At 47.3% G+C, this 11,409-nt stretch overlaps 2 protein-coding genes across 2 annotated transcripts in view; both read right to left on the minus strand.

The window, feature by feature from the left end:
- eef1g (eukaryotic translation elongation factor 1 gamma) overlaps window positions 1–6,557 on the minus strand; it is a 28,458-nt gene extending 21,901 nt beyond the window's left edge. The window contains exons 1-3 of the mRNA XM_043682619.1: window positions 6,451–6,557; window positions 4,175–4,317; window positions 1,104–1,247 (exon numbers count right to left, since the gene is read on the minus strand). Coding sequence (XP_043538554.1) covers window positions 1,104–1,247; window positions 4,175–4,192 — 162 coding nt within the window. The 5' untranslated portion in view covers window positions 4,193–4,317; window positions 6,451–6,557. The remainder of the gene's footprint in view (window positions 1–1,103; window positions 1,248–4,174; window positions 4,318–6,450) is intronic.
- Window positions 5,860–11,409, minus strand: part of LOC122543980 (neuroblast differentiation-associated protein AHNAK-like) — a 44,773-nt gene continuing 39,223 nt past the window's right edge. Inside the window, exons 6-7 of the mRNA XM_043682989.1 lie at window positions 6,409–6,514; window positions 5,860–5,969 (exon numbers count right to left, since the gene is read on the minus strand). Coding sequence (XP_043538924.1) covers window positions 5,860–5,969; window positions 6,409–6,514 — 216 coding nt within the window. The remainder of the gene's footprint in view (window positions 5,970–6,408; window positions 6,515–11,409) is intronic.

An 11,409-nucleotide genomic window follows, 5' to 3' on the forward strand; every position in this document is an offset into this window, starting at 1 on the left:
AGCTGCATGGCAGATGCAGTTTAATGTGGATAAATGTATGGTTGTCCACTTTGGTGGCAAGAACAGGAAGGCAGATTGCTACCTAAATGGAATCAATTTAGGTAAAGGGGTAGTACAAGGAGACCTGAGTGTTCTTGTGCACCAGTCAATGAAGGTAAGCATGCAGGTACAGCAGATAGTGAAGGCGGCTAATAGCATGCTGGCCTTCATAACAAGAGGGATTGAGTATAGAAGCAATAGAGGTTCTTCTGCAGCTGCACAGGGCCCTGGTGAGACCACACCTGGAGTACTGTGTGCAGTTCTGGTCTCCAAATTTGAGGAAAGACATTCTGGCTATTGAGGGAGTGCAGCGTAGGTTCACGAGGTCAATTCCTGGAATGGTGGGACTACCTTTCCCTGAAAGACTGGAGGGGATCTGATTGAGACATATAAGATTCTTAAAGGATTGGACACTCTGGAGGCAAGAAACATGTTTGCGCTGATGGCTGAGTGCCGAACCAGAGGAGCTGAAAATGTGTTGCTGGAAAAGCGCAGCAGGTCAAGCAGCATCCAAGGAGCATGAGCCCTTCTTCAGGAAGGGCTCCTGAAGAAGGGCTTATGCCCGAAACGCCGATTCTCCTGCTCCTTGGATGCTGCCTGACCTGCTGCGCTTTTCCAGCAACACATTTTCAGCTCTGATCTCCAGCATCTGCAGTCCTCACTTTCTCCTCCAAACCAGAGGACACAGCTTAAAAATAAAGGGTAGACCATTTAGGACATAGATGAGGAGAAACTTCTTCACCAGAGAGTGGTGGCTGTGTGGAATGCTCTGCCCCAGAGGGCAGTGGAGGCCCAGTCTCTGGATTCATTTAAGAAAGAGTTGGATAGAGCTCTCAAGGATTGTGGAATCAAGGGTTATGGAGATAAGGCAGGAACAGGATACTGATTAAGGATGATCAGCCATGATCATATTGAATGGTGGCGCAGGCTCGAAGGGCAGAATGGCCCACTCCTGCACCTATTGTCTATTGTCACGACCGAGACTGGGAGCCCACTACAGAGGCCAGCACACAGCAAATGCAAGCCCCAGATTAACCCCGACCCCTCCAGTGCTGGCACACTACCTGTTTATAGAGCCAGAGGAGGGAACAGACCACCGTGATGTCAGCCAGGGTGACCCGCTCGCCCACCAGGAAGGTACGGGTCTTCAGGAACTCGTTTAGAATACTGAGCACTTTCTTCACCTCCTCCTTGGCGTGTTCGGTGGCCTGTAAGACAACAGTCACCAAATAAAACACAGCAGCTGTACATCCAAGATCCCACAATATTCAGAGATGGTGCCTTGACTCAGGAATTCCCCCATCCCAGGCAGCTCCTGGGCACTGTTTTAGAAACTGCCCCTATCCTCTACTGCTGAGAGTACTGACTGAGGTCACGATAATTTATACCTTTTGTGGGCTTCTTGAGAGGTTCTCCCCCCCCCCCAGGAGCTCTTTTTAATCTAGAATGATGCCACGATGTATGGATGGCATGGTGGCTCAGTGGTTAGCACTGCAGCCTAGGGACACTGGTTCGATTCCACCCTGGGGCCACTGCCTGCGTGATGTTTGTACATTCTTCTAGTGACTGTACGGGTTTCCTCCAGGTGCTCCGGTTTCTTCCAACAGTCCAAAGACGTGCTGGTTATGTAGACTGCTTACAGTGTTGAGGCTAGGTGGATTAGCTATGGGAAATGCAGGATTACAGGGATGGGGTAGGTAGTGCATCTGGGTGAGATGCTCTTCATGGTCTCGATGGGCTGCTTGGCCTGCTTCCACACTGTTGGGATACTATGATCGTAGCATTACCTCCTGCATTTTAAAATTTTCTTCTTTAGAATACTAAGGTAACACAAACACCAAAGATTCTATACAGGCCTACACTACACATCGCAGCCTGGAATCCAAAATAAAACTTGCTAATGTATTTATATCTCTAAAATGCATACACCCACCCCACTCCCCAGATACAGAGAAACCTAGACTATCTGAAGCACAGGGAGGGGGGTGTGGATTTTTTTTTGTTTGGTTAATTGAATTCCAGATAATAGTTAGCCAAGCATTGTGATCCAGTTCAGATACTCTGCAATACAGTTAATCGAGTTTCCTCTGTAGCTCCCTGCCACTTCCTTGGCAGCTGTGGGATCCACTGTGCTGTTCCTATTCTCCCATATACCTTCACATCAACAGACTCACCACAGAACATTCAATGATATGTTAAAAGTGATCAGTTTTCTTTCAAAACCGAAAGAACTGCAGATGCTGTCAGTCAGAAACAAAAACTGGAAAGGTTGCTGGAAAAGCTCGACAGGTCTGACAGAACCTGCAAAGAGAAATCAGGGTTAACATTTAGCAATCAGTGAACCTTCCTCAGAACGGGGCAACTGAATTCCGGGAAAGGATCCCTGGACCAGACCCGAAATGTTAACTCTGATTTCTCTCCACAAGATGCTGCCAGATCTGCAGAGCTTTTCCAGCAACTTCTACCTTTGTTTCAGCTTCCTTTCAAACTTGACAAACACAATTTACACAACCAAAATCGATCATGAAAGCAAACGCAAAGACGTCCAGATTTTAAGCTGTAATAAAGCAGTTTTCAAAGTGAGTTTAAGAGCTTGAGTCACAAATCCAAGTTTCCGCCCACACTCGTCCAACATCAGGAGAGCTTCTCCAACACGTTGTTTGTATACAAAGGAAGCAGATTTGTTCCAGTCATGAAGCAGGGTGCAGCTGAAGATGGAGAACGAGAGAAATTATAGCCTGAACGTTCGAAGCCAAATCTTCGAGCTCACTCATATTTGCGTGAGAGAAGGTGGTGGCAAATTAAACAACCTGAGAGATGGGGGGCCAAAACCAAAGTGGTATTATCTGGAAAGATGGCAGGTTAGGTGAAACCTGGGCTTAGTCAATCACCCAACTGAACTGACTGAAACCTAGGTTCAGCTCTGAGAAGTTCAAGCAGGACCCATGCTGGCTCCCCGGAAACTGCTCAGACCCCTCAGGTTCAGCTGCAGCACCAGACCCAAAGCAGTGCCTCCAATTACAGAGCCTTGCCTCAAAGAACAGGTCCTTGACCAAGGAGCTGGAGTGTGACCCGGATCAGAAATTGGAGGCAAGAATAGAAGTCGCTGGAGAAACTCAGCAGGTCGGACATCATCTGTGCCGAGAGAAACAGTGTTAACGCCTCGGGTCTTGTGACCCAGCTTCAGAACTATTAGTGGCCAGACAAAGATGGCATATATGCTGAAGACAAGGGCTGCCAGGAATAGGAATGAAAGTGGCAGGGGGACATGGAGCCACAAGGAGAGAAAGACATTCAAGCAGGCATGTAGATGGATAATGATAAGCCACAGAGAGAAAGAAAAGCTGCTAATGGGCTGTGTTGAAAGCAACCCATGTCACGAAAGGGCCTGGGGGGGAGTACAGGACATAGGAGATGCAGCCGAGCCCCGAAAATTCCTGAACTCAATGCCGAGTGCTGAAGGCTGCAGGATACCCAAGAGCAAAATGAGATGCTCTTCCAGCTTGCTGTGAGCCTCGTTGGGAGCACCACAGCTGTCCTGAGAACACAGTGGTTATGCTGAAGTGGTAGGCAACCAGGAGCTTGGGATCATTCATGCAGACAGAACAGAGGTGTTCCTCAAAGTGGTTGCAGAGCGTCTGTGCTTTATCTTCCTCATGTGGAGGGGACAGAGTTGGTGATTAGAGCTCGAGAGGGGGAGACAGGATCTGTGATTGGAGGAGCTTGAGGGGGAGACAGGGGAAGGGTCGGGGGAGAGAGGATCAGTGAATTGAGGTACTGCCTCCCGATTTTCCCCTGACTGGCCATCCCTCCAATTATTTTTACAGGACATTTTGCAATCAAGAGTGGATTTGCCCAAGTGCATCTTGATTGTTGGTGCTAAACCACAGAGAGATGTGGCACTTGCTGAAATCTCAGCTAAGTAGCCATCACTCCAGAGTCCAGACCATAGGAGGTTGCTGGTCACACCTGAATTTGTCTGTGATTTCTCACCAGCTCAGGGATCATGAAGCCAGACACATGCCTGCATGCAGTGAGCAGGGATCTGGGGGCCGGGGCTGAACAGACAGCTGCCACCCTTCATGTGGAACCTGACCGTTTGCTGGTGAGGGCCGAGCTCCGGGATTTCACTCACCTGTTTGTTGTATTGCATGATTCCAAGCGTAGGGAAGACCCATGTGCTGGCTGGGGGGATGATGTCACTGTCTGCAAAGCTAACCCACTGGAGAACCTGGGCTGCTTCTTCCTTCGTCACCCCTCGGAGGGCATCGTTCGCAACTGAGGTGGGGGAATGGAAACAGTCAGTGGTTCCCAAAGTTGGGAATTACTAACACGTACTTACACTTACAGCAAAACCCTCCACGCAACCGCCTCCAAACCCCTATCTTCTTCATTCCTGCCCATGGCCCTATCCTTGTAGTCATTTCTCGCTATTCAGATTTCCCCTTAAACATATTGACACAATTCACCTCAACCATTCCCTGTAAGAGCATCTTCCACATTCTCTCCACACATTTCTTCTGAATTCTCAATCTGAGTGCTCAGTTCTAAGATGGAGTTATTCTTCAATAATTAACTATCTAGATTTGAATGAGCAAATGGGGAACTAAATTATATCCCATTTGATTACAGTTAGTTTTGAAAGCACCTTCTTTAGAAGGAACAGTGCAGATTATAAGACAGATGACATGTTTATGATTGGCAATGGCTTAGGTTAACAGAAACACAGGAACAAGAAAAACACTTCCACTCAAGGACACCACTCACTTTAAAATGGTTTACTTCTTTAACAAAAAGCAGCATACTGGTTATGGTGGATTGACCATGCTAAATTGTCCCATAGTGTCCAGGGATGTGCAGGTTAGGATGGATTGGCCATGCTAAATTGCCCCATAGTGCCCAGGGATGTGCGGGTTAGGGTGGATTGGCCGTGCTAAATTCTCATAATGCCCAGGGATGTGCAGGTTAGGGTGGATTGGCCGTGCTAAGTTGTCGCATAGTGCCCAGGGATGTACAGGTTAGGGTGGATTGGCCGTGCTAAATTGTCCCATAGTGTCCAGGGATGTGCAGGTTAGGGCGGATTGGCCGTGCTAAATTGTCGCATAGTGCCCAGGGATATGCAGGTGGATTGGCCGTGCTATATTGTCCCACAGTGTTCAGGGATGTGCAGGTTAGGGTGGGTTGGCCGTGGGAAATTGTCCCATAGTGCCCAGGAATGTCCAGGTTAGGGTGGATTGACCGTGCTAAATTGCCCATAGTGTTCAGGGATGTGTAGATTGGATGTATTAGCCTGGGATAAACAGGGGCTGAGTCTGGGTGGGTTACTCTTCAGAGGATCGATGTGGACTTGTGCCTGTTTCCACTCTGTAGGGAGTCTAAAACATGCAACATGTTTATTTTGAGCTTGATTTGGTTTTAGATATTGACAGTTGTTGTGGAGTCACACAGGGTTTATTTAAATATAACATATCAATAGGCTTTGGAGAACACGCAACGGGGGTGGACCGTAGCAAGTGACTGGCTTATCTAAGAACGAATCAGGAGACAATACAAAGAGACACTGTGATTTGCTACTAAAGGAACCAACCAGTTACAGACAAACATCACACCAGCCAATCCACAATTGGTAGTCAACTTCTCAAGCCTGAATAAGCCAATCAGAATTCAGGTTGTCTCAGCATGGTCCAAGCAGGGAGGCGAGGGAGGGATGGACTGGCTAGCACAGGCTAACACCTGGTGACTCAATGCATAAGGAAGGAGATGGATCTAAACCCATAAGGTCGACCAGTTCAGCGCGGTGTGCACGTACTGCCTCTCCTGTTACCATATTTCAGAACGGAACCCCACTTTTGGAGGGTTCCTTGTTTCAGACATTTGACGTCCATTCCCCTTGAGAGGTGCAGCGGACTCTGCATCCATCACCACCTGTGCTGAAACATTTCAACAACGTATACCATGCAGAGGCGCGTTTTCCTGTCCTGTCTTCCTGGTTATTTTCCACTGATGCCTCCTTTAGGCTTCTGAACCAGAGGAGACAAGCGCGATTGTAAAACAGAAAAACACCAATTTAAAATCAACAAATTCAAATACAGGGCCAGGGACCAGGAAGCTGCCGCGAACGTACGTTTCCCACTGAAATCAATGGGTTCGGGCTTGAGGTAGGACTTGGAACAGAACCTCTGTAGGTATTTTGAGCCGGGGAGGGGGGAGAAGAGGAGGAGGACTACTGTAAATAGTTGTGATCTGAGATGCATTGCCTGATAAAATGACGGTTACTGATTCAGTAGGAACTTGCAAAGGTCTGGATGGGGAAAACGTGCGGGGGAAGGAGACAGGACTGACTGGAGAGCACTATCTCTACGGACTTACTCTCACAGTTAACCCACTTCAACATCTCCAATGTCACCTTACCATAGTAAGCGATGGCATTGCTCTCGAAGATGCAGAATCCATCATCACCTTCAAAAGCTGGAACCTGGAACAGAGGGCAACGACAGACTGAACAACGTAAGGAGCAGTTAGTGGCGCTAGGTCAGGATGCTAACACCAGGCAGGAACGCTTTCTTCTCACCCCCCCCCACCTCCGCTCCAAACAAGGCCCTGTCATTTATGAGGAGCATCAGCTCGGACAGCAGCCATACTGCAATCTCTTCATCCCACACAACTTTCTGAGTGGATTGTCCAGTTTATCAGTCAGCCATGAAACCAAATTCAGGAATAGGAAGTGAGGAGAGTGGAACTTAGGTAGAAGGTCAGTCACGATAGAATCAGAGATTTACAGCATGGAAAGAGGCCCTTTGGTTTTTTCATCAAGTACCTATCTACTCTAGTCCCATTTCTCAAAACTTAACCTGTAAGTCTACATGCAATGGTATTGTGGTATTCACCCAAATGGCCACCATGGGATGTGATGATTCCAGCAATTACCACCTTTTCAGACAGAGTTCCAAACACCTACCGCACTCTGGGGGATAAAAAAACTCTTAAATCAATTCCCACTGACACTGAGCCCACTAAGAGAGAAGGTTTCTTTCAACTATATCTCAAGCAGGCCAAACTATCTAGTCGCTCTTCAGAGCTGAAAAGATCCACGTAGGTAACATTCTGGTGAATCATCTCTGCACCTTCCTATAGCAATGTGGTCAGAATTAGATGCAGTACTCCAGCCTAACCAATGTCTTATACAGATCCATCATAACCACCCTGCTCCTGTATTCAATGCATTCTTAACCACTTACATTTCCTACAGTGCTCCCATTCATCGTGTACTCTCAGTGTGTTAGTCCTTCCAAAAAGCACTACCTCACACCTCTCCCTGATTAAATTCTATTCACCAATGTTCATCTGACCAGCCTGTATACATTGTCCCACAGACTAAAACTTTCTTCCTCACTATCCAACCCAGGCCACTGGTGAACTTACTGCGCAAACATCCTACATACATTCATGTCTCGATCATTGATGCATACAGCAAACAGCAATGGGACCAAGACTGAACACCTACAGTAGGAGAGTGGACACAGGCTTCCAATCACAAGAATAACCTCTGACCATCACCCCCTGCCTACGGCCACTAAGCCAACTCTGGATCCAACTTTCCCAACTGACTTGAATCCCACAGGCTCTTACTGTGCGATCAGCCTCCCATGCGACCCAGACTGTACCCAGCCACCTCAACGAGGGCTTTCAATTACTTTGCTGATAAGCCCCAAAGTTCACCTGCTGTTGATCCCAACAAGAGCACGGCACAAATTCACTGTGACCTTAACAACCAGACCACAGCAAATCCTTTCAAAGCTGCAGGTTACACACTGCACCTTCGAGAAGGTGTTAGAGTCTTCAAAGCAGCATTCTTACAAAGAACTTGACAAGTCACATAAGGATATTCGATGGGTGACTGATAACTGGGTTAAAGGTTGGCATTGCTGAATGGATCAATTTCTAAGAGTTCTAGCAACTCAAAACCAGGCATCCACAAAGTGCCATGGGCAATAACTGCATGGCTCATCACAACCTCTACTCTACCATGAGCACTACGCTGAGAAATCAGCTCAAAGAAGAGTATAGGAGGGCATTCTCAGAGCAGCACCTAAAAGGGAGGTGTCAACGTAGGACTACTTGCGTGATCAGTGGAAGCAGCACACCATCAAAAGAGCCAAGTGATCCCACAATTAATGAATCAATTCTAAGCTCTACACTTGTTCGTCCTGGGATCACCCAGGAGAGCAGATGGGGACTGCACCCAGTTTAACTGTAAGACTGCATCACCAACAGTGTGGCATTCTCTCAAATAAAAGCAATATATTGCCAGATGCTGGAAATCTGAAACAAAAACAGAAAATGTTGGAGGAACTCAACTGCTCTGGCAGCATCTGTGGAGAGTGAAACTGAGTCCAAGATGACTCTTTGAGAAGTGCTGTGTTTCTCTCCTCCACAGATGCTGTCAGGCCTGCTGAGACTCTCTAGCATTTTGTTTTTATTTATGGCACATCCACAACACTGCGACCCAATGTGTCAGACGTGTTGATGGACTGATGTCAGTTAAACTCAGATATGGTGGCTCAGTGGTTAGCACTGCTGCCTCACAGCGTCAGGGACCCAGGTTCAATTTCAGCTTCGGGTAACCATGGGGAGTTTGCACATTCTCCCCGTGTCTGCGTGGGTTTCCTCCTACAATCCAAAGATGTGCAGGTTAGGTGAAGTGGCCATGTTAAATTGCCCATAATGTTTTTGGATGTGTAGGCTAGGTGCATTAGTCAGGGGAAATGTAGAGTAATAGGGCAAGGGAGTGGGTCTGGGTGGGATACTCTTCAGAGGGTCAGTGTGGACCTGTTGGGCCAAATGGCCTGTTTCCACAATGTAAGGATTCTATTCTATACCCTGAGGTGCTTCAAGTCTGTCAGCAAATCTGGGAAACTTGGAAAAGAATCTCTCTCCCACAGTGAGGGATATCACACAACACAATCAACAAGATAGATCAACAGGAATTAGGCAATTTTAAAAATGAAATATCCTGGATAAAATGAGAGGCAGGTCAGCATCAGAACTTGAGTACAAGTCTCTCAGATTTAAACTGTCCACAATACTGCACTCTCCCAATATTACACTGGTGTGATAGCCATGAAATCGGAACTGGGCGTGAAATAGGGAAATATTTTTAGAGACCTGGAAGATGTTTTCTAATCAACCTGTTTGGAAAGGTTATTACACAACTCTGGAGTAGATCAAACCTAATCTGAGCCTCCTGACTCAGATATGCGCCCTAAAAGACCCGGTCTTACAATACAAACTCTATGCAAACACCTGAAAAGGGGGCTGGGGGCAAACTGACACTGAATGGATACGGTTTACGAGAGCACCAGACCATCAAGTCCCTTGAACCTGCTCCACCACTCAATACGATCCACGCCCGATCTTCTTGTGGACACAGCTCCACCTTGCCTGCCCACTCATAACCCTGGAGTACCTTTCGGGCAAAAAGGCCGAATATATTCAAGGCTGTGATGAACACTGACCCAGACTCCATTGCTTCCTGGGGAAGAAAGTTCCAAAGTCAGAGGAAATTCCCTCACCTCCATCATAAAAAGAGCAGCCCCAAAGTGTGAAACTGTGTCCTCTTCATTCCCATTCCCGAAAGGGGAAACATCCTCTCAGCATCCCACCCCACCAAACACACCTCTCAAACTTGTGCGTCTCAACAAGATCACCTCACATTCTTTCACACTACGAGTACCACCAACCTACTGAACGTTTCTGTCAGCCCAGGAACGAGCAAAATGAATATTCGTTGAACTGCACCCAATGCAATTACATCCCTCCTTAAGAAATGAGACCAAAACTATATGGTAGACTGTAGTTTCAGGCTTGTACAGCCGCGGTAAGACTTCCACACCTATATTCCACCCCCTCGATAAAGGGCAAATGGGGGTTAAGGTTCAGATTGGCCACTGAATAATGACAGAATAGACCCAATGGTACCTGCTGTACAAACCAGAGGGTTCTGACTCTGGGGGGTGTGTGTGCTGCTCAGGCTGCACACCCAGAGTCATCCATCTGCCACATTAATGACTAGGTTAAATCCACATTCACGCTGGGACGTGAGCACCACATGTTGCGGATACCAACAGGATGTCTTGATCCAGCAGCAAGCATCAAGGATAACCCCTGTTCCTCAGCCTGGCAGAACCCGATCAGGGCAAGTGCACTTGATGTCAGACAATCTGACTCTGCACCCCAACAACCAAAGTGAGAGACCGGAATAATTCAGGATTGGTGTAGTGGCAAGGGTACATGTTAGAATCACTGCAAAATGGGGTAAAGGAGTGTAACATTAGCAAACTTCACATGTCTTCAAAACCAATACGGAGAAGGATGAGGGAGAACATATAAATGGGAACACCTCCCCTCCAAGATACACTACAATAACCCAGAAACATATCGGCTGTTCCTTCAAGATCCTGGAACTCTCTTCCTAAGATCACAAGTGTCTCGACACCACACGGACAGCAGCAGTCCATGACAGTTCACCGTTACCTTCGCCAGGGTCAATTAAGATAACAAAGAGAGTGTCAGGGACATAAAAGACGAGTTGAAGGAAAGCAATAGAGACAGACAGCCCCACCCCCTCACCCCAACAATCTCTCTGTAGCAGGGCAGAATATACCAATTCACAACAATCTTGTTACAGCTGTACAAGACATTGGAGAGGCCTTTTTTGGAGTACCACACGCAGTTTGGGTCACGCTACTATAGAGAAGACATTATTAAACTAGAAAGAGTGCAGAAAAAATTTACTAAGATGCTACCTGGCTGGGAAGATTTGAATTACAAAGAGAGGCTGGATAGAGTCGAGATGGTTTTCCCTAGAGACTGAGGGGGTGACCTGAGAGAGATCAGTTGAGGTATGGATAAGGTAGATAGCCACCAGCTTTTCCCCATGACAGGGGAGTCTAAAACTAGAGGGCATGAGCTTAAGGCCATACACAAAAGGGCCTAGAGGGGCAATTTCGACGAGTACATGGATGGTACAGGATAGGTTGGAGGAATACGAACTAAACGCATGCAAATGGGACTAGATTAATTGTGAAAACTGAGCAGCATGGGCCAGCTGGGCTGAAGGGCCTGGTGTCATGCTGTAAATCTCTATGACTCTATGATCCAGAGGTGGTAGGGTTTCCTCAGTGATGGTAAAGTGACTTATTATCCATTCATGGATTGTAGTTTACTCATGCCTTCCACCAACCCCCATCCACTCTTTTCAATACATTCCTCTTTAAGAGTGAGATTTGGAGAGCTATAACTGATAGAGGGAGGGCGGAGAGCAAAAGGTGCAGAGGGTCCGGGGGGGTGGTGGTGTGACGGCGAGTGGCC

The sequence above is a fragment of the Chiloscyllium plagiosum genome, chromosome 45 (genome assembly GCF_004010195.1).
Source record: "Chiloscyllium plagiosum isolate BGI_BamShark_2017 chromosome 45, ASM401019v2, whole genome shotgun sequence".
In the NCBI taxonomy this organism is placed as follows: Eukaryota; Metazoa; Chordata; class Chondrichthyes; order Orectolobiformes; family Hemiscylliidae; genus Chiloscyllium; species Chiloscyllium plagiosum.